The sequence below is a fragment of the Hipposideros armiger genome, unplaced genomic scaffold (assembly GCF_001890085.2).
Source record: "Hipposideros armiger isolate ML-2016 unplaced genomic scaffold, ASM189008v1 scaffold_113, whole genome shotgun sequence".
NCBI classification, from domain to species: domain Eukaryota; kingdom Metazoa; phylum Chordata; class Mammalia; order Chiroptera; family Hipposideridae; genus Hipposideros; species Hipposideros armiger.
In genome coordinates this window covers 780,230-804,503 of record NW_017731463.1, presented here as the reverse complement: position 1 = coordinate 804,503, position 24,274 = coordinate 780,230, and the positions used below count along the sequence as shown (strand labels likewise).

The window sequence follows — 24,274 nt, the reverse complement described above, 5'->3', positions numbered from 1 at the left end:
GAAAAGAGGCAATCAAAAACTTTGTTGGGCTGGTTAGAGAACGCCTGTATAAGAAAGGGAAAAACCAAATGTAAAATAAACTGTTGGGTTGTCGGAAAAGTCATGACACATTTTTGCAATGAAAAACAGAAAAAAAATACGTCATGACTTTTCCAACAGCCCAATAAATATGGCATACGCATATTTTTGAACAAGTGACTGTTTATTAAAATAACAGAATCCATTTGAACTGGACCCCAGGAATATCCTTGTTTGACCAAACTGGGGGCTATAATATTTGGATACTGAGAAGGAAATTAAACTACTACTAGCACACTACTGCATCTGCAAGGCAACCCTTACACAGGGTCCATTTGCTTTTCAACTTTTAGAATAAACTTATGGATAAAACATTAACCTTAAAAATATACTTTTAAGGATAAAAGGGTGGAAGCTGGGAGGAACATGGGTCTTGGGCTCCAAGGAGGAGAAGGCGGAGGCACTAATTAGCATAATTGTCAAAAGTGGGTGAGGAGGCAGGAGATACCATCTGAGGTTGATAGAACAAAAGCAAACAAAAAATCTGAAGGGTATGATTTAAGGTTAAAACAAGAATTATTAAAGGGAAACTAGAATAGCAATATTAACTCTATAGAAGGAACAAAGTTGAGGGGGACAGGCGTAGACCTAACTCCTCATATCTTATAGCCAGAAGACGACAGGAATGCTGATAATGGCATCAACGAACTTAAACTATAAGTCCAAAAACTAGCTGAACAACAGCAGCGGGTACCACACTGAGGGCAGGACTCAAAGTGGAAAGGCGGGCAGAGCAGGGCCTGCTGCTTGTCTCGCAGCACAGTCATCTCTAACCAGGTGACTATAACACCTCAGAACTTCCTTAAGTTTATAAAATTAAAACAAAACAAAACAAACAGTTATATGAGTAAAACTCAGGGAAAGGATTACAGCTTCAGTCTACTTTTGTTACCCTCCCTACCATGGATTTACGCAATGATTTTCTGGCTAATGAAGTAAATGGAAAACATGGCTACAAAATGAATTTTGGTTCAGTAAAATCTTCTATTATATTAGACTTCTGTGTTGAGATTAGAGCTGAGTCTGCAGGGAAAAGAAATACTCAGGTAAAATAATTTTAAAAGCTGGTCTGCAGACTAAGTATAATTTTAATACCACAAAATAAAAACAACTTCCTGAGCATTAAAACTGTACACTATGTTTCAAAAATAAAGATACAGCAAAAAAATAAAAGACATGTATATATACTCTCTTAGGGCTAAAAGATGTCATGGCTTTTACTGTTTCTCAGAAAAAGATCTGTGTGGGTTTGACTAAATAGCATCTAGTATTCTTCCTGCTCTGAAAAGATAATTCAAATACAAGTGATCAATTCTATTTGTTCACTTAAGCCTTCATCCTGACTATTGGTGACAGTGAATAGAGTACATGTCATCAGTTTTCTCAGAGTGCCTGCTCTTGGTAATCATTACAGACTTATCTTTCAACAGGTTAAAAATCATGTTTCTTTTATTCCTTTTTGGACTGAATTTTTATGCCTTCCTTCTTCTCTTTAATTCTAGCCTCATTGATATACTCATCCACCTATCTCCATTTAAATGCACACCAAGGGGCCCCTGCCCATCTGGCAAAGACAGAGATCATTACAGTTAGTAAAATCAACAGATCTGCCAAATTCAAAATAGCCCATCATCCAAAACCGTTCTACTAGAAAGACATTTAAGATCGGTTCTAAAGGATTCAGTAGGTAGAACCATATACTCCTGCCAAAATCCTTGAGCCAATTACACTTGCTTTATTTTTTTGTGATGTAAAGTGATAATGTGATATCTGGACATAGCTAGAAGAAATCCTAGAAGAGCTTGCTAATGGATAATCAACAATTATGTAAGATAATTGTGGTTTGCTGGAAAACAGCTGCTGACGAATCTGACTCAGAAAAAGGGTTCGCAACATGAATACAGGCATTCAAAGGAAAAGGAGCCTTGAGGAGCGATATACTGGACTTATTCTTGCAAAATGACCTCCATTCACAACTAACAGGCAGTGAGTCCGGGCCCGTGGTTGGCAACAGGCTGAGCACCAGACTGCCTCAGGGCAGTGGCCCAAAAGTTCAAATTATTATTGTCATAAATGAGGGTTTTGATGCTTTTAAGGAGTTGGAAACTGGTAAAAATTTCAGGAGACATATTTTTCCTCACATGTGAGAGAGATGACTTAGTCTAAATTAGGTTCCAAAAGAAAAATAGTCTTTCCTCAGGAGACATATTTTTCCTCGCATGTGAGAGAGATGACTAAAAAAAAAAGTCTTTCCTCAGACCACAAAAAAACACCACCTCTGCTGCTCAACAATACAATCTACCAAGTCACAAGCAGTAGGACTATCTCTGAGTTTTCTCTTGCTAGCTTTAGAATTGTGCTAGCTTTAGAATTGTGCTAGCTTAGAATTCTATTTGAAATATAAAACAGAAACCAGCAAATGAACAAGAAAGGCAAAAGACAAATGTGAGAATACTATCAAAGAATAAGTAGGTTGATGGTTTCTAGGTCTCCAAATTACTGACGGAAATGGAAAAGACTACAGACAATGCTTTTAGGCTCCTTCTCTCTCTGTGTTTTATGAAAACATGGCTACGAAAAAGGCTGCCTGCCCTTTTGATGGCTGAAATAATTTAGAGTCTCATGGCCCTAATTTTGATCAGCCAATAAAGGCAATAACATTCCACTCAGCAAAAATCAAAAGCTAACGTTTGTCCGATAATATGCTAGGTATGATTTTTCTAAATAAACAGAATTTGATTCAAGAAAAGAATTTAACGATGACCATTTTTGTGCTTAAAACATTTTCTCATAGCACTTACCTGTTTTCTCCATCTCAGTAAATGGCACAAACATCCACCCAGCTACTTAAACCCCAAAACCAGGAAGTCACCTTGGATTTCCTTTTCCCGCTGCCCCTTGTCAAACCCACCAGAAGCGCCATCAGCTCCACCTCCGGAATCTACCCCACACCTGCTGCCTCTTCTGTATCTCTCTCGCCACCACCCTGTCCAAGCTATCGCCACCACCTCTTGCTCAACAACTGTGATACCCCACCTGGTATTCCTGCTTCTGCCTCTGCCCCCTATGCTCTATAGGCCAGGCGGAGTGATTCATGTGAAATATACAATAAATATGTCCTTCCCCGGCACAAAACCTTCCAAAATCTCCCACTTAAAAAAAAAAATCCACTTTCCTTCCATGGCATCCAACATTCTGTCTCCTAAATCCTTTCTGTCCTCTTGTCATGAAGCTTCAAGCTACACAGGCCCTCAGGCTGCGCCTTCCTTAGGTCGTGCTCGCGTTCTCCTCTGGCCCGGTAGTACTTGCCACTTGAGCCTCCTGGAATGACCTTCCCTTGTGCCTCGCCTCGTGACACCTGAGTGAGGTTTCCCTCTGCATTCACCTTACCCCATCCCCGTTCACTCTATCACATTAGTTGGGTGATTTCCTTCATAGCATTACCTAGGCTTTTACTTGTGGTTCTGTTTGTTTGTTGCTGTTGTTTGTTTCATTTTGTTTTTTTTAAAGCTGTCTTTTCCCACCCTGAAGAGAATACAAATTTCAGGAGAACAAGAATCTTATTTCTCTTGCTCACTAGCAACTCTCTGGAGCCTAAAACACTGCCTGGCATGTCGAATGTATCTGGTAAACATCTGTGAATGAACTAACATTATCACTCAAAGCTCTGTGCCTTTTCGTGTTTTTGAAACGTTAAGCTGAAATGTAAGAGAAAATGTGAAGTTCTTTCGTATTTTGTATAGCATTCCTAAAGCAAAATGTTAGGTTCTAAAACTGTATAAAATAAATTGGACTAAATCAAAGGAATTGACTGAAGTAGACTAGTCCCTAAGCTCCATTGGTAAGATCTCTAAATCAAAACTCGACTGCTCTAATCACAGGTGTAAATGGAGAGAGGAGAGGTGAGGGGAGACAGGATGGGGTACTCTTAGGGAAGGGCACTAATTCAGAGGTGGGAAGAGGACCAGCTTTGAGCTGAGTCCCACAGGGTGTTTTGTCTCGAAGGGCAACTGTCCTCAAGAGATCTGTGGATAAGAAATCCTCCCAGCAGCAATTTTCTGGAAATCAGCAGACAGACTAATTATCTGAAGCGTCCCCTTCTCCACAGATAAGTGCATTCCTCCTCATTACCCCTCAAGACCTCAGTCTATCTAATTCCCCCTTATTGTTACCTCTTCTGGGTTTTGAAGAAAACCTCTGCCATACATACAATAAATGTACTGTTCTGTTGCTGAACGGCTGTTAAGTGTATGGAATAACCTTTCTTAATTGAGTACCTTTAATTCCATAATTGTTTTGGGTTTAGTTTGGCGGGGGAAGTAGAAAGGCCGCACGGTCATCGAATAAAGTAAGGAGAAAACGCAATCACAAAGTTGGGGGAAAGAAATTCCCCATTCCAAGGAAATTATTGTATGCCACATTAAGGGATTTTATGTATTTGCTGTTAGCTTTTCACTCTCTGTGCCACACCACTGCCCTCCAAAATGACCAGGCTGGGAGGAGTTACTAGTCCCTAACACCCAAGAATGGAGCAGGTAGTGGGCACCGTGCAGCCAGTTCAGAGATTTTAAAAAAAGGATTAGAGTTATCCCATTCTTTTCAGTTTATTCCAACTTCACATTTGTTGAATAAGACTGTTTACTTCTGAGCTTTCAGGGGAGAAAGTGCAGTCAACTTGGGAATATAGTTTTAATCAAAGAGCAAATATTAGAGATGGCTCGTGTTTGCCTTTGTCTGTACCATATTTAAATTCCAACTTGCAAATTGATACATCTTCTAGAACGCAGCTCTACAACACTTTTAGCCCACCACGCACCCCAGGTCCTGTCTCTAAAATAACATACACCTCTGGCAAAGGACAAAAGAAAGGGAGGGAACATTTTAAATTACCCAATTCTTCCCATAGAAGAAAAAGGTCTACCTAGCAGTGATTAGCTGCCATTCCATTAATAAACTAAATACATAGAAAAGTCTTAAGAAGGAAGCTTCTTAAGCACATGCTGGAGAATCTACTTTCACATGGGAAGGATCAAGACGATCTCACGATATTTGATGTGATTTATTTTCCTAACACTGAAGGGAGCTCAGGGAAAGCCACAGGTTGTAATGAGTAAACAGGAAGAAGAACAGGCACATGCAGACATTTTACTATTTCTATTGCATCTTGATCTCAGCCAGGGCTCATGTTCATTGTCTTTCAAAACTCATCATTGTACTCCTTGATCGACAGCATCTAAATGGAAGAAGTCTGTTACGGGAAGAGGTCCAGATGGAAGCAATGGGGCAAATGTAACTAACCCATCTGGATGAGAACTCTGCCTCACAAATACCTCTGCACAAGTGAGCCAACCAGACCTTTCGCTTTCTTATGAGAAATTCATATACGGGAATTCTTATATACCTGGGTTTTGGAGGCAGACTCATCGCAAGGAACGTCAAACAGGTACCACATACCTGAGAAACACTAGCAATACTCTGGCTTGAACACGATAATCCAGCTGTGCTGACATTGGTTAGGGATCATGTCGATACCTGTGGAATTCCAGCTGCCCAGTATTAACTCTCCCGGCGACTGGGAGGTGGATGAGAAAGCAGGTGATGCTGTGTCATGTCAGTCTTTTGTACACAGGTGAGTTATGAACGCACCGAAATAGCACTCTGGGGCCCATGGAGACCTGCAGCCCAGTGGGAACAAAACTCTTGCCCTGTGGAGCTGCTTCTGAAGGAATGTCTATAACCAGCAAAGTCAGAAATACTGACTCAGAGCCACGTTAAAATCACTGATTAGCGCCGGCTAGGAGATTGTGGCCATCTGTTAAGGAAAGGAGGTTTGGCAAATATATTTAAGAGTAATACCCCAGTCAAAAAGGAAAGCATGGAAACACACACAAGCTGAGCTGTTGAGAGGCTATGGGGAGGAAGGCTTGCATCATATGTTGGTTTTTAAACTATAGGCTGATTGGCAGACACACATCACAATGGCTATTGCGACCGCAATCTGCCTCGCAGGATGAAGTGAAGTCGACTTACATCAAACGGAGCTGAGCTTGACTGGGCGTTCTGATGACACGGCTCCCTGAAGCAGTCACTAAAAGGAAGCAGGAGACCCATGGCGATGATCCGGGAGCAAAACTTCTCTGCTTCTTCTGGAGGCCCGTTCTCCTGCTGGCTGAACAGCTTCTCCAGCAGAGTCCGCCCTGTGGATGAGACGCGGTGGTCAGAAGGGAGCAGGGCCGATCACCTGTCTCAGGGCTCTCCCAGAGGACAGAGGACGGGTAAACAGAACCAGTGAGCAAGCAACACGGTTGCCAAGGCTACCGGCGTGCGCAGAAAGCAGCCTCTCAAACCCAGAGAAAACTCTGCAGTCGGAGGCCTGGGATATCACACGGGACGGGGCAGTCCCTGTTTGCTCTCCCGTCCCCCAAACACCTCCTGCCCCAAGGGGGGATGGGCCATGGTATGGGCTGTCCATGTTCCCCCATCTGAAGGAGGGCCCCAGCGTTTTGGATTTTAATGGTGATCTTCCTTCCTCATCTGTTTACCCTGCTGATTGCTCTCTGAGGAAACAGTAACCACCATTTGGGCTGGGAGGTGTCAGTGGCTGACATTCATTGTCACACGTGGCGATGGGGAGGGGAAGGGAAGAAGAGATAGGGAGGCAGCCTGCGACAAGGGTGTGACAAGCCGACCAGCAAGCAGTCACCCTGATGAGGAGCGTGATAGAAAGAAACTCACAATTTTCTCATACGCCCCTCAGGAACATAACTCTAGAGTAGGTCCAAACTCGTTTTTTATTATTTCCCTAAAAGAAATAAGAGAACAGAGGCACAAAGAGAAGAGGACACTGCCTGAGGGCCCTAGAGGGCCTGGGGCCACCTCATCCCTCGGGTCTCCATCCTGGCTATACCTTAGGCTCACTGAGGGAGAGCAGAATGACTGGAAGCAGGACCCGGCATCAGAATTTTCTTGGTCACCAATTGATTCTAATGTTAACCAGAGCTGACAGCCGCAGGTCAGTCCCTAATTCATTTTTGACACTACTCGCCCTATAATTTACTATCCTCCAGAAATTTATTTAGCTGGTTTCTGCGCTGATCAACTGTGGTAGAAGACAGAAAAATCTCTAGGGTCCATTCCAGGGCCACAACTGTACTCTGACTTCTTGCCCTATTCCGGCCCCTTCCTCTATTGGGGTGGGGGAGGGGGTCATTCTTCAAATTTCGATTCAAACCACTTATCCAGAACAGCCTTCAGGGACCCCCGTGCCACACTCGTTGGGCACCCTTCATAGCTCCTTTATTTTAATTCACTATTTGTGCGATTTATTTCATGTCTACCTCCCTCAGTAAGTCATAAACTCTGACAGCCAGTAAATATCCTGCAAATCTGATCACTTGCACATAAGAAGCATCACTAAATATTTTTGGGATTTCTGAAGGAATACAATGTGATTCTGTGACCAAGACTCATTCACATCATGGCCAGAGCTGGAAATGAATTACCAGTCTACACCAGGGGTCTGCAAACTTTCTGTAAAAGGTCAGATCGTAAATATTATAGGCTTTAGAGGCCATGTCAAATCTGTCACACATTCTTTTTTGTTTCGTTTTTAACAACTTTGGAAATGTAAAAGGCACTCTTAGCTTGGGGTTGTCCAGAAGAAGGCCAGGTCTATAATTTCGTTACAGCAACTAAATTTCCAATGTATAATCAATATTCAATTCTTTCAAAACGTTAGCAATGCAATTTTGGGGCTGCTTCCTGTTTTTGTGAAATAAAACTAATTTCAAAATGTATCTCTGATATGTAGAATGACCAAGCAGGGCAAAAGGGGCCTCTCTATTTACTCCATTCCTTTACATCACTAGAGAACATTCTTTGGTGTCCCAAAAGATTTTTTGAGAGGACATAAAGGATTCCCCGCCCCACCCCCTACAGAACTTAAGTTTGTCTGCACCTAACTGGAACCAAACACCTAGGAAACCTCATCCCTTAATTCTCAAGTGATTAATTACCATGCGGTACACCCATTTTACACATCTTATGGTAGGACTGAAAATAGCCATGAACTTAATTAGTTCTTTCCTATAACTCAAACATTGCATATAACCAAAAATAAGGGCGACAGGATCCTTCTGTGTGTGCGCACACGTACATGCAAGTAAATGTGTATCAAGCCCAAAGGTTACGGAGCAATGTGGACAAGAAGGAAATAGACACCCCTGGAACTTCAGTTGTTTACTGAGCAAACACCGCACCGGAGTCCTTCATCCAGAGCTTCTCAATTGCAAACGCCACTGGCACCTTGGGCGGGATAATTCTGTGTTGTGGGGGCCAATCCTGTGCACTGTAGGATGTGTAGCTGCATCACTGGCCATTACTCACTAAATGTCAGCAGCACAACCATCCTGCCTCCATTTGTAACAGACTAAAATTTCTCCAGATATTACCAAACATCCCCTGGGTTACAAAATCACCCCCCCAACCCCCCAACCCCCCAGTTGAGAACCTCTGCTCTAACCTCCCTTTGAAAGGAACTTGCATGAACAGTAACTCGGCCGCCCCTTGAGTCTTCCTCTCACTGTCCTCTCAGATGGAGACATTCTATGTCAAATCCCACATATCTTAGGGACACAAAGTGAGAGGATGATTCCTCAATCACCACAAACACTTTCCAATTGTTTCTTCTCCTTCAAAACCATCAGCTCCCTTGAAACTCCTGCCATTGGCTGGACCACCCACCATCATTTTCCTTTCTGCCATTCGCTAATCTCTCACCATTTCCTCCTCATCCCCCATTCACTAGATACTTCACCTACCGACTCACTGGCCCATTTTCCACCTCTACTCCCATCATATTTCAGGGAGATAGCTCATCCCAGACCTTGAATCCTTGCTTCCACTCTACACTCGAGACCATTCCCGTGTCCTTATCAGGAACTGTACCACCTCCAGAAGTCCAATTTCAAAGCTTTCTCCAACCCCTCGCTCTCAGAGTACAACCAACACCTCACCAAGACGAAAGAGACGCCTCCCCACTTTTCACCTCCTGCTCTCCCTCACTCTGCTCTCATCTCTCCCTTGACCATTCTGAGCCCGCTCCCACCTCAGCGCCCCTGCTCTAGAACACTCTTCCCCCAGACACCTGAATGACTCACTCCTCCATTTTATTCAGGTCTCTGCTCGACTGTCACTTCCACTGAGAGAACTTCCTGACCACCCTTTATAAAATAGCACACCCCATCACTCTTGTCCCCTTTATTCTTTCCCCTTTATTTAATAATATTTATTGACTAATATTTATTTAATAATTATTCTTTATTATTCCCCTTTATCCTTCAGAGAGCTCAGCCCTTGAATTTATCTAAGTCTGTGGTCTACCTCCTCCCTACGGAATGTGTGGATGTGAAAAAGGTTGTACTGAGAGTAACCTCACAGGGTTGATCTGATCATAAATTCCTAAATGGGCAGGTCATGGTGGGCAGTCCCACCCCAGGCATGTAACTTCTTTAGTAAAAGACTTATCTTTGCCTCAAGCAAGCCCTGTCCATTGTTTCTGTGCATCTAGGTTAACACCCCTTTGAAATGCCCCCTTTCAGACTGCGCTTCCTAAAGCATGACCATCTACCTGCAACAGAGCACATAATAACTGTCCTGTAATTCTTTCTTCCTGACGTGCTTTCTCCCACCTTCACACGTCATCCTCCTTATGTTTCCTTCTTAACTCCAAATGCATTTTAAAAAGCTGCAAAATCATTTCTTGGAAACATTTCATCTCAGTCTGTTGAGATCTTTCTTCCAGATGTATCTATCCTCTGTTTGACTCAAATTTTTATAAAAATTCTTGACAGGTTTAGACATTCTTACATTGACGTTTACTTGGTGTAGGCGGCAGGATTCTGAGAAGCCCACCCAGGCCCACCACACAGCCCCAGGCCGCATGCTCGGAACCAGCAGGGCCCATGTGCTCCATTGTGTTCCACCAGCTCCCTGCTTCTCAGGGGGCAAACTTGGGCGACTCCCTCCTTGGAATCCCAAACCTACCTGCTTTAGGTAGTGGTGCCTGACTTTGAGTTGTACTTATGTGGCTGCTTTCAATTTCAGCCTTTTCTAATTGACTCAAAAGAAAAACTGCAATTAACATGGGTAATCATGCCTCTGAGGCGGAGAAGCCCCACCACAGTCAGCCTCCCATTAATACTCTGTGAGTTTTATGCACAATTCATGTGGACTCTTGATCTGCGAGTATCTACAGAAATGGGGAGATTTACCTAAAAACAATACCTCTGAATTAATTTTTGCACGCTCAGTTGGAAAAGAGTAGGCTCTAAAATTGAACCGAATGAATGTCACACTTACCTTGACCGGAAAATAGCAGCCGCAAAAAGGAACACAGGTAAACTTTCTTCTCTTCAGGAACTTAATAAGAAACTTGTAGAGACTGTCTCTGAACTAAAGAAGGCTCCTGAAACTGCTCAAAGCCCACACCCCACTTCCCCTTTTCTCCAACTACACCCCTACTTTCTGAGCTGCCTTGTCCAGACATCCCTCCCTTTCTCCTCATTTTCTCCCCTCTACACTTGCTCCACCACCACCCTCTACTGACGTAGGGGAAGTAAGAATAGCAAGCCAGACCAGGATAGGTTAGAAAACTCAGAAATTCTGGCAGCTCCCTTTAGAGAAAAGCCTAAGGATGAGGGGACCCAGCAATAATTCACTCTCCTTGGACTAAAGCAGAATTAAGAGATCTAACTAACCATTTTTCTGGTCCTCTCCCAAGACCCTGCTAGGTTTGCAAAAGAACCTGATTTAATTGTCAGCATATAGGATCCTGGCTATTCTAACCTGTTGGAATAGCCTATTGGTCTCGGAGAGCAAAGCAGCAAGAATGGCTAGGTTGGAAAACCGCTATAAGAGATTTTTAAAACAATGAGAAACACATGGAGGGGGAGAATGCAGGAAATTAGTCCCCTGGCTTCACCAAGCCATCCCTGAGATTTTTTCCCTGCAAAATAGACTGAACAAAAATCCAGCAATGTAGACAAAAACCTGATGAAACCATGCTTGATTTCTTTGAATGTTTTGAAAAAACTTTAAAACAATATTTAGGATTGTCCCAGATGGTTTTAAAAGTCATCAAAAGGATCCAATGCTCAATTTGGGATTTCTGGAAGGGTTAGATGAGGAGCTTGTAACTCTGATTAAACAACATGAATTACACTGGCCGACCACACATGCTGATAAACTAGCAACTCTGGCCAATCCATTATTTAAAACTATTCAAAGGAAGAAAAGGATAAAGTTGCTAATATTATGAATTTACAGTTCCAGGATTGAAGCAATCAGGCCAGGCCTCCACATAGGCCTTTTCAACAAGGAGAAGAAGAGTCTGCTTTTACTATAAAAAGCCAGGTCATCATAAGGATTGTAGAAAACTGAAGTGGGAATTAGAAAAGGAAAGGAGACAGCAGCAAGTATGGGGCTGCTCCAAGGATTGTGAGAGGGCACTTCCCCTTCTCCCCAATACTTTAGGAGAAACTGAAATCACCATAAAAAGGAAGCTACTAAGGCAAGCCTTGTAGATATTGGTGCTACTTTATCCATTGTTAACACTACCCAATTAAATTGTTCTCTCCCCTGGAGCAAAGCTTCTGCACAAACGGTAGGGACATCTAATCAACCAATGTCTGATTTTTAATCAGAACCTATTCCCTCCAGCTAGGGAATGTTATAGAAACACATATATTTTTGCTATTCAGATCTGCCCAACTCACCTGACAGGGTGAGACTTTCTGGAAACCCATGAGGCCCACAAATCCTTTTCTCAGAAGTGTGAAATGTACTTAGAACTAAATGAATCAGATGATGAACCAATAGAGAAAAATCGCAATTTTAAAGGAACCTCCTCAAGAGGAAACTAATCTTGAGACTGAACATTTGTTGCAGGACGTTCCCTCTGGCCTCTTTCCAGTATAGTTACTGTCAAGGCCAAGTCAGCCACTCCTATCAAAATAACTATTGACAATACTTTGCCTCTACATAATATTCACCAGTATCCTTTAAGAGCTGATATGCTAGCTGGAATTAAGCCCATTATATAAGTTTACTTTAAAGGGGCTTATAATTCAATGTACGAGCCCCTGTAATTCTATCCTTTGAATTCTTCTGTCCAGTAAAGAAACCTAATGGACAAGGACAGAGATGTGTACAGGATCTCAGAGCTATAAAAAAGTTTTTCTCAGACATCATGTGATTCCAAGTCTACATACTCTATTATCAGACATTCCTGTGGACTGTCAATATTTTTCAGTAATAGAATTATGTCTGCAGAAATAGACAGTCAATATCTCTTTGACTTCACTTGGAAAGATTGCCTATTTACTTGGACTGTAGTGCCGCAAGGGTACATGGAGAGTACCACGTATTTCTCTCAGTTACTAAAGGCTAATTAAGTGATGTTGAATTTCCCATGGATTCCACTCTAATCCAATATGTGGATGACTTACTTTCATGCTCTAGGACATTACTAGATTACAAAAAGGACACAATTTACCTATTACAGCAGCTACTTAAAACAAGGTCTCCAAAGACAAGCTTGAATTTTGTTTGCCCCAAGTAAAATGCCTTGGCCATCTTATGTCTAAAGATGGGCTACTAATTAACTCTGAAAGACTCAGAGGAATCCTATCCCTTTCTCTTCCAAGAAATAGTTTAGGGAGTCTGTAGGGCTGACTGGATACTATTGCAAATGGGTTCCAATTTTTTTTTTTTTAATTGGGAAATTGCGGGAGGGGAACAGGTTGGGGAATTGGGGAAGGGGAACAGACAAGTTGCTGTCCTTTTGTTCTTCGGTCTAGTTGTGAAGGACGTCACTTCCCTGGCCTATGTTGGTTTTATCACTGCGCTCTTCCCAGATGAGGCAGTTGCTCGCCAGCCATTGCATGGCCGCTCACGCCAGCTGCCAGCCACTCATGGCAGCTTTACAGCAGCCCACTGCAGCTCCACTGTAGCCCATGCCTTTGCTGGCGACTCAAGGCAGCCCAGCTCCAGGTCGAGCTGTTGTTCCCCATCTTAGCTGTAGAGGGCAGTGTCACTGGCCCTCATGTGGGATCCGAACCGGGGCCCTGCTGCTCAGAGCCGGTGCTCCCAAGCCAACTCTTAACCAATGCGCCACTCGGCCAGCCCCCAAATTTTTCATTAACGGTTCAGCCTCTATGTGCCTTATTAAAATCAGATCAACCTGATCAAATCCAATGGAACCATAAGCAAACAAGATTTAGAAGCTCTAAAGGAAGAATTATTCTAAAGCTCCTGCTTTGGGACACCCTATTTATAAACGTCCTTTTTTAAAAAAAAAATGGGGAATTGGGGGAGGAGAACAGTGTTGGGGAATTGGGGAAGGGGACCAGACAAGTTGCTGTTCTTCAATCTTAGTTGTGAAGGGCGCCAGTCGCCATCTTGCTGCCCGTTGGCAGCTCATTGCGTCTAAGTTCAAGGTGCTGTGTTCAATCTTAGTCACGGGCAGGCGTAGCCCACCATGGAACAGGCAGTCTTATTGTTAGGAGCATGTGCTCTCACCAGCTGAGCCATCCTGCCACCTGTTGGCAGCTCAGCGGCAGCTCAGCTCAGGTGCAGCATCACTGGCCCATGTGGGAATCAAACAGGCCACCCTGTTGCTCAGAGCTCACGCTCTTAAGCAAATCTTAACCAACTGAGCCACTGGGCCAGCCCCTTTCTTCCTTTTTATACATGAAAATGATAGAAATGTTTTAGGAATTCTAATTGAGAAACATGGAGATCATCAGAGACCTATGCAATATTGTAGCCAGCAATTAGACCCAGTAGCAAAAGAGCTCCTCCCTGTATGAGGGCCATCTGTGATACAGCCATGTTATACAAAAAGAAGAAATAGTTATGGGCTCTCCTTTAACCACTTATGTTCCTCATTCTGTTAAATCTTTGCTAAACTCTAGCCATACTCAGCCATACTCAGTCAGCTGAATGGCTTCCTACAAAGTACTCCTAATTTCTGTGCCTAATATTTCTTTAGCTTGATGTAACAGTCTTAACCCAACAACTTGACTGCCTTCTTTACAAGATGAAGACACCCACGATTGCATGGTACTTACTGACCACCTTCTTGCTGCTAGAAATGATTTACAGGAAACTGCTATTGATAATGCTAACTTAATCTGGTTTACAGGTGGATCTTATCTCAAAGATGAACAGGGATATTACAGAACTGGATATGCAGTAATTTCCATGGTGGATGTAACTGAAAGTTCTTATTTACCTGAAATACAATCTGCCTAACAAGCCAAATTAATGGCTGTAACTTCAGCTTGTCAATTGGCCAAAGATCAAATAGCCAATATTTACACTGATAGTGTAAATATTGCTATGTCTTTGGTATAGCTCATGATTTTCAAATGTTATAGAAGCAAGGAGGCTTTTTAACTCCCTCACAGCAGTCTAAACAGAATGGAAAACACGTTGCAGAATTATTAGATGCCATACAGAAACTGAGACAATTGGCAATTATCAAAATTCCAGGACATTCGAAAGCTACCACCATGGAAGCAAAAGGAAATCATATAGCTGATGCTGCAGGTAAACAGGTAGCACTAAGCAAACAAATTATCTGTACCCAAGAATGTTCTTTGCTACCTGCTAAATCAATAAAAGACTCTCTTCTACAGTTCCAAAAGACAGCTACAGAAGACATGGCAACAGGGAAGGGGAGCTTCTGACCCAGACAAACAGATACAGTTTGGACCCACAGGGAAATCACTCTTGCCCATAGGGGCTTAATTGCATATATTTTAACAGATTCGTGAACTAACACACTGGGCTCCTGAAAAGATGATTTCATGGTGTAAACAATATTGCTGGAAACCTTTTTCCACTGTAGCTCATAAAGTGGGTGGCAGATATGTCCCTGGAAAGTCACTCCATGGATCCCAGGGACATTCCCCATTCCCTTTAGGTCCATTTGAGGTAAAACAATTGGATTTTATCCAAATGTCATCATCGCAAGGATACACATATGTGTTTTTTATGATTTGTATGTTCTCTCATTGAGTTGAGGCATTCCCTTGCAGGAGAGCAACAGCCTTAATGGGAGGTAAATTTTTATTAGAAAAAAATAATTCCCAAGTGAGGAATTCCCTCTGAGTTACATAGTGAGCAAGGGACTCATTTCACTGGGCAAATAATGAACTCCATTTGAAATATGTAGCCTAGTCTAGAACAATTTCATTGTGGTTTACACCCCCCCAGTTCTCTGGATTCGTGGACCATACCATTGGCACAATTAAAATTCAACTAGGTAAATTTTCAGAAGTTCTTATCTCCCATGGCCAAAAGCTGTCCCTATAGTTCTCCTCAGCCCGAGATCTACCCCTTTTGATAAACAGCCTTTCTCCTTATGAAATAATCACTGGTCACCCTATGCATGTGGATGAAGGGGCGTATGAAAGACCTTATTAAGAGGAAACATTCTGCGTTATTGTCAAGGACTTATTAACCAGCTTAAAGAAATTCATAAATTAATAACTGATTCATTTCATAGTGTGTTCCCGGGAGATGAAGACTTCAAAGACCATGGCTTACAACCAGGAGATTTTGTCTATTGGAAGGACATCAAATAAAAGACTCTCTCCAACATTGTTGGAAGGGATCTTATCATGTGTTACTAACTAATCCATGTGCAGTAAACTTAAAGAGGTTAACTTATGAATTCACATTTCTCATCTAAAATAGGCACGTAACCACAAATGGACATTCACCCATCTCTGACACTCATGTCTATGAACATCAAAAACTCCTCTAGGATGAGAAGCCGCTGACCTCAGAGGTAGACAGCTATTTCAAGACATTGGCAAGGCCTGTTTAACTACAAATTGATGTTGAACTCAGAAACCATTTTGTTTGATTGTCTTTGCCTGTCGGCTAATAATATTAATTGTAATAGTAGTTATACTTGTTCTTTGGGTTTTTCTGTATAGTCCAACTGTTTATGATTACTGAAAATGTATAAGCTAACTTTCAATACTTTTATGGCTTATGTAAATGTTATACTAGATGCAAAATACAGAAAAAATGAGACAGAAGGCAAAACTCAAATCGTGATAGTTCACAGGACAGAAGTGCTCCACGGTGTTTTTTCACAGTGAAGGCCATTAGATCTGACTGTCTTCCATTTACCTGCCATTCCCTTTTTGGGAAAATTGTCTCAACTCACATCCTATGGTTACAGCATCACCCCAGGCCCAGTGGTCCAGCATTTCAACAACACGTTGATACCAAGACTTCCTAGAAATGAGACTTCCTAGTGCTGTGAGGCCACATTATCTGACCAAAAGGTTGGTCATCAATGCATCCTTGGGATTGATTTATGACAAAAAGGGAGAATTATGAACAAAAAAGGGGTTCTGTAGACAGCAATCTCACAGAGTAATCTGATCATAAATTCCTAACTGGGCTGGTCATGTTGAACAGTCATACCTCAGACCTATAACTCCTTTAGTAAAAGGTTTACCATTGCCTTAAGCAAGCCCTATCCATTGTTTTTGTTCATTTAGATTAACACACCTTTGAAATAAGCATAACCACCCTCAAGAGAGCTCATAATCTTGTTAACTAGCCTATAATCCAATCCCCATCTTGCTTTCTCCCACCTTCATGTTATCTTCTTTACTAAAAAGAAGCTGCAAACTGCCATTCTAATAAGCATTTTCTCAGACTGTTGAGATCTTGCTTCTAGGCATATCCTGTTTGGTTCGAACAAAATTTTATAAAAACTCTCTATAGGTTTTGGACATTCTTACTTCGACATAGCTACGGCCATAGACAAATTACTCTACCTCTTTTAGGCCTCAGTTTTCTCATCTATAACTGGAAATAATCATCCTTTTTACCCCCTACAATGGTTGTGAGAATTAAGTGAGAATATCTTACAATGGGTGTAGACCCTGAGAAAAATGATACCTACCGAGAAGGGCTCCTGGTGGCTAACTGGGCTCAAAATTGCAAAGCAGAGCTTAGCAGCCGTTTCTAAACATGGGCCTCTCATGCAAACCGCTCTTCAGCGAGAAGCCTGCACTGAATTGCCTGCCTGCACTGTGTTCCTGCCACCTGAGCCAGCCCTTATACAGGAGTTCCTGGAATTGCATTTCAACCAACAGGACTGAGGTTTTCCTCATCCAACTGGAGCCCTGAAGCTGTATCATCTGCAGCGTCTTCACTGACCAATCAGAATGTCTCCATTCTGACCAATCAAAACAGTGCCTTTTGGACCAATCAAACTGCAAGGATTGTGAGCCCTCATTTGCATAAGGACAGACCAGTCAAGGATCAGGGGTGAGGACCTTTGTCTATAAAAGTCAGTTCCCCCAAAAAAACAAAAGTTAGCTCCCTTCTGGCTGGGAAAGCAGGGAAAGCACACTTTCTTTCCCTTTCCACTGAAATCTGAAGACTGCCTTTCCCCAGCTGGAGCTGAAACATCAAAGACATCTCCCCCGAGCAGAGTGAAACAGACTGATGCAGAGCAGAGCAGAGCAGAACTGTCTATCCAGGTAGGGGCCTCCCCACAGAGGCCTCACCCAGGGGCACCTGGCCCCAGGTCCACCTCACAGCCATGCTGTTCCATAGCCTTGCTGCTGCATAACTGAGGCGTTTGTACTAAAAATAAAGTTCCCCTTTCGCCACAATCCAAATTGGGAATTCCTGTTGGCGTTGAATTGGCAACAACGAACACTGGTTGATGTGAGTTTATCACAGTACCCAATAAACGTTACCTATTATTTTTATCACGATACAGCCCAAAGGCTCTGTACTTGTAAATGGGGTAAATAACAATTTGGTTCAACTTGAAGGAAATAAGTAAATAATGGAATCATAAAAATATATCCATAATCTAAAAACATTAGACAAAGTCTGATTTTAAAAGCATTTTTCAAAGTAAAATAAGCAAGGTGTTCACAGATTAATATATCTTTGGCCACCAAGGTATTCTTTGTTCTACATTCAATGGATTTTAATTATATCAACAAGGTAATATAGTATTTAAGGCTCTGCTTGCTATAATTCCTAGCCTCTGCTTTAAAAAAACGCTTTCAGGGCCGGCCAAGTGGCGTGTTGGTTAGGAGTTGGCTTGGGACACCAGCTCTGAGCAGCAAGGCCCTGGTTCGAATTCCACATGAGGGCCAGTGATGCTGTGCCCTCTACAGCTAAGATGGTGAACAACAGCTCGACCTGGAGCTGGGCTGCCGTGAGACGCCGACAACCGTGTAGGCTGCAATGGGGCTGGCCGGCAGCGGACGTGAGCCTCTGTGAGCAGCCGTCCAATGGCCGGCAACCGACTGCCTCACCGGGAAGAGCGCAATGATAATACCAACATGGACCAGTGAAGCAACGTCCTCCACAACTAGACTGAAGAACAAAAGGTCAGCAACTTGTCTGTTCCCCTTCCCCAAGTCCCCAACCCTGTTCCCCTCCCCCAATTCCCCAATAAAATCTTTAAAAAAATAAAAGCAAAAATAAAATTTAAAAAGTTTTCATTGTTTTACTGAATTTATTAAATTCGTGTTAAAAATAATATTCATCCAATGAGTCAGGCAACTTACTAATTATTAATATTCTTCAATTATTTCTGCACTAATCCCCTCCCCATATATATTATATATCCTAGTTAATAAAAACTATTACCTTTATCACATGGAATCAACTTTGCAGTCATACATACACTCTACAAATACTCCTTTTGCATTGCTAAGAGAAAACCGTAGGGCTAGATAATCCTGGAAACAGCAGTCAGGGGGAAAGTTATGAGAACTATTTACCATCACAACAAATGCAGTGATCCTCTTGCACAAGGAGGAAGTTAAATTATCAATCCCTGCACTGGAGTTCTATTGGGTGGGTGAACAGTGACACCATAAAAAGTAGAAAACCTTTTATGTGGACAGAACTATACAACATAAAGTCATTTCCACATCTAGTGTCAGCTTTGTGAAGCAGAGCAAGGATTTATTGTCACAATTTCAAAGACGCTAAGAGGAATGAATAGGTTCTAGAATCTGCAGGCAGTCATAAGACCAGAAGTGGCCGTGCCAAAACTGGACGCACACTCTGCTCTCCTAATATTTATTCCGGGGACCGTCCACTTCCGAGTGGGTCAGCTACTCTGGGAAAAGCTTCTGGCCACCAACATTCTGTATTAAGATATAAAAGAAACGGACTACGCGGTCGGCACTCTGCAGGGGCTAACAATCCAGTTACACTGACCAAAGCTCCAGAAGGAGCAGTTTAAAATACAGTCTATTTAGAACACGATGTGTTATTTAAACATCTTTAGTGGAATTGGGGGGTGTGGAGCAGAAAGCAGCAAAGTCAGTATATAACCAAATACTTAAGAGTCTACCATTTGCCCAAGAATGTCCTAGGTCCACAGAGGAAATAATCATGAAGAAAACATGCTTCCTGTCCTTAATAAGTAATAATACAGTAATTAGGATAATACTGGCGGAATACTCTTGGAAGAGAGGCAGAGTGCTTGCTCCTAACTGGTGACAACATACAACAGGGAGAGCCTCTGGCTCTTTCTTCATGTGCTGGGGACAATGAAGTGTCCAAACAGGAGAGAAGCCTTCAATACTGAAACCCTTCCCTGCAGACACAGACGTTTTTCCGCTAGCCTTGGTGATACGTGTAACTTTGTTTTCACTGAACCCAAATAATAACAACTTCTTGTTGTTATCAGGATGAAATTACTCGGTAACAATCCACAACTTCCAATTTTCAGTATTCTGAGAGTCAGAAGAAGCTTGAGTGATTCTTTAGCTCAATCCTCTAATTTTGCCTATAAACAAATCAAGGCCCAAATATTTGAGTACTATATCCCAAGTCATACATGGGGAGAGGGCGAACTGTGAGTTTTGTGTTGTTTTATGTCCTATAATAGCATTCATTTATAATAACCTGTTTTAAATTTATATTTTTACATCTCACAAACACATCATTGATATTTTTTTTCCTTTTGTGTATGTTTTAATGGTTGAAGTATGAACCTAATATATATTGCTCTGTTTTTAAAGGCATCAATGTAAGTTTTTGTTTCTTCCAGGCCACACACCTTATGCAAGATGAGAATTAAACAGAAGTCTCATTATGTTAAACTTTTTTCTGATCTTAAAGCTCTGACATATCTATCTAAACTTCCCCTGAAATCCCATATTATCTACCAACTGAAACAATAAGAGGAAACGGGGTTATTGACAAGCACATCTAGCGTTAAGACATTAATGATAACTGCTTAAGTTTACGATGTCAGTAAATGCAGAGATATCACATATTATGTGTCATCACATATTGATGGCCTATTCTAGATAAATAAATTAAAAAAACCAGGAGGTAAAGCCAATTACAATCAAATAGAAATTGACATGCCCAGTTTCAGATCCAAAATGCTGTCAAGTTTTATAGTAAAGGGAAAACTCTTATCGGTATAAACATCTAGGGTTGTCTCAAGAAAAGAAGACAAACATGCAGTTAAATGGCTGGCTAAATCAGGAAAAACAGGTCGCAGCCAAGGAGGATAACTAACCCACGGGCTCCACCTGCAGAGAAGATACCACAGCTCATGCAGGAATTCAGACAAAAAGGAGGACAAAGCTCCCGGTTCCCTCTGGAGTACTCAGAACCCAGTGATCCTATAGCTAGCGCTGAGTTACACACTCTTATAGGAAGCTCCGTCCCTATGAGCATATCCTCAGGTTCAAAATTCCAAGAAAGGAATACTTAGATATTTTAAACTTCATAAAACTTCAGGTGCAGATTTGTTGCTTTCTATCTGAGTCCTCAAATAGTGTCTTGGTCATTGTTTCGAAGAAGCTGACTGCTCTATGTGGTGAACTGGGACTTACATTTGATGCATTTTGGTACCAGACACACTGAGAATATCTAGAAGGCTAGTAAAAAAATGTGTTTGACATCAATTACCATAAGACATCACACTGACACAGAGCATTCAAAAAATGATTTGGTATAGAGAGCTCTGACTATTGTCTATTAAAATTTATAAAAATTTAACGTTCAATTTTGGCTTCCATCAAGGCTTTTCTTCTGGGCAAGAGAAAAAAAAATCTATCCACTTCAATTAATCAAGGGCTGATATATGACAATAAACCAAGAAATTTAACCTAATAAATCTAATAAAATTGTCCAAGGACTATCACAGGACATATATTACAGGGACTATCAGCCATTTTCAGGACCTACGTTAAGTTATGGATTTCTTTGGTAATTATTTAAAATTTAAAATTAATGAAGCAAATCTAAGTTCAAAGGGAAAAAATTACAGAAATGTCAGACCAGAAGGAAAATAGATTAAAAGAAAAAACTGAATTTTAATCTATTAAGTTAAATCCATAAAAGTGAATCTAATAAATGGCTGAAGAGTTTCTAACATTTTTAAGCAGCCTCAAATAAAAGGAATGCCGTGCAGACCAATGCTGCTGCTCTTTCTTTTGAAGGCAAGCATCATCGACTCTTCTAGTTGAAAGGAACATTTAGTGATCATCGAGTTCAGCCTCTCCAAGGCTGTGACCACCTCAAAAGAACTTCATCCAGTCTCTGTTTGAAAATCTCCAGTGAAGTTGCTCCTCTCCAGACTCCATTCCAAGACTGCACATTCTATAAGGGACAGCCTTTCTCCTACTATGGGGATTTGAATCGTACAAACTGCTAACAAACCTAATAGACTATATCCTGAATACATTCAGTTTTCTGCTTAAATATAAATCTCAATGAATCTCAAGTTTAAAATTTGTCCTGGTAGTCAGTCAGTGGAGGGACATATAATAATTCTAGAAAAGCATTAAAAATTCTCCTGGAAAGGAGGAGATGTATTTTTTTTTAATTGTTAGAGGCTTACTTTAACAGGATTTACTGGCTGACTGGATAAGAGAAGAAGAAAGTGTGAGGAACTTGGCTAACTTAAACAACTGCCAGGTTTTTGGCCTGCAAAACTGGGTGAAGGGTTTTGCTGGGTGGTATTACCACCTACCAGGGCAGGCAATAAATAAGGGAAGAGTTTGGGTTTGGAGGAAAGATTAAATTCATGAGATCTGCTCCCATATCCATATAAAGATTTTTTTAAAGGCAATAGGAAGTTTGCATCTGGAATTCACAAGAGAGATCTGAACCAGAAATTTGAATTTGGAGTCACCAACATACATGCATTCCCACAGATGGATGGATGTGAAGACGGACCAACTATGAAGCCTGGAGGAAAAAAAAGCATTCAGTTAGCAAGGGTTAGGAGGAAGAAGAGGACCAGGTGAAGGTGTTTAAAAACCAGCCCAAAATGTAGGAGGCAAACCAGAGAGATGCACGTAATGGAAACCAAGGGATGGGTAATTTTCTGTGGTTTAAATGATGCTTTCGAAGTATTTTAAATAACTGGAGATTTTAATTAATGTTGCGTATAAAACACAACCTACTAAATTAAAATATTAACGTTTCTGGGGGATTATGGCTCTCCAAAGAATGCATGGATTCACAAAAACTGATCATATATGATACCAAAAGAAAGCCACAATAATTTCAAAAGAATCTACACAATGTATAGTATATTCTATGATTATGTTTTAATTATTTTGTTGTAAAAAAATAATAAAAGGACTGCCTTTAAAATCCTATATACCTATTGGGATAGTGTGATTTATCTTAAGAAATATATATATTGTCTTCTTCCAGTTTCTGGCACAGAGCTCCTAAAACCCTGGGAATTTCCAAAGTGATAAGAGCTAAGAATGGTAATGGTGTCTCGATGTTGATAACAAACTCCTTTCCATCACACCTGAATTTATGTAATGAGGTGACTTTTGGAAAAAGCATCTAAAAATGGGGGCTGACTGACAGAGAACCACTCATGTGACTAGAAGTTTGAAACTTTCAGTGCAACCCTCCACACACACCTCTGGGGACAGAAGAGCTGAAGATTGAGTTCAATCATCAATGGCCAATAACTTAATCAATCCTGCCTATGTAATGAAGCTTCCATAAAACCCCCCAAAGGAATTGGTGTCAGAATCTTAACCATAAACTATAGATATTATGAACTAACCATTAGATTTTAAAATATTCCTAAGGGAAATCATACAATATTTAAAACAGAAAGACATTGAAAGCATTTCTTTACCCGAACAATAATTGGCAATAATACAAAAAGTAAGATACCATTCCCAGTAGCAATAACACATACGAAGCATCTAGAAACTAGCTCAGCAAAGGAAGCACAAATCCTGTGGAGAAAAGTCTAAAACTCTATTAAAAAGACATAAAATATGATCTGAATAAATGAAGTGATCTTTCAGAGTCTTGGATGAAATAAAAATGACAATAGTCTTCGATTTAATCTACAAAGTTAATAAAATGTCAATCAAACACCACCAAGACCTTTTAAGAAACTCAACAACTTATTTAAATTTATACGGAAGACTACAAGGTTCATCAACAGCTAAGTCAATTTTGAAAAACGGAACACTTCTCTTCTAGATAATCAGGCATATCACAAAGCCACATTTGTAAGAAATGTGTGGTACTGATCGAAGAGGAACAGAACAGACTTTCAAACACAGACTTATCTACACATGGGAATGATATAAAGGTGTTAATAAAAATCAATGAGTAAAATCTATTTAGTGCATGAGGTTGAGAAGACTGGCTTGCCATATGGAGAAAAATAAAACTGAATCCTTGCATTATACCACAAGGACTTTACATAGACCAGAGGCTTGAATGTAAAGGGGGAAATGATAAAGCTAATAGAAGACTATGGAGGAGAGAATGTTTGTCACCTAGAAATAAGAAAGAATTTCTTAAATGAGAAGAAAGTACCACACACCAGAGGTTTGTATAGATGACTAGATAAAGAAGATGTGGTACATATATAGAATGGAATATTACTCAGCCATAAAAAAGAATGAAATCGTAACCATTTGCAACACCATGGATGGACCCAGAGGACATTATGCTAAGTGGAATAAGTTAGGTGGAGAAAGACAGAATCCATATGATCTCACTTATATGTGGAATCTAAAGAACAAAATAAACAAAACAGAAACAGACTCATAGACACAGTAAACAAACTCATGATTGCCAGAAGGGCCGGGGTGGGGATCTGGGCGGGGGG

The 24,274-nt window shown here is 41.2% G+C and overlaps 1 protein-coding gene across 2 annotated transcripts in view; it reads right to left on the bottom strand.

Moving 5' to 3' along the window:
• Positions 1-24,274, bottom strand: part of FMN2 (formin 2) — a 360,055-nt gene that overhangs the window by 322,369 nt on the left and 13,412 nt on the right. For both annotated transcript variants that reach the window (XM_019647547.1, XM_019647548.1), the window contains exon 2: positions 6,109-6,275. In XM_019647547.1, the coding sequence (XP_019503092.1) occupies positions 6,109-6,275 (167 nt within the window). The remainder of the gene's footprint in view (positions 1-6,108; positions 6,276-24,274) is intronic.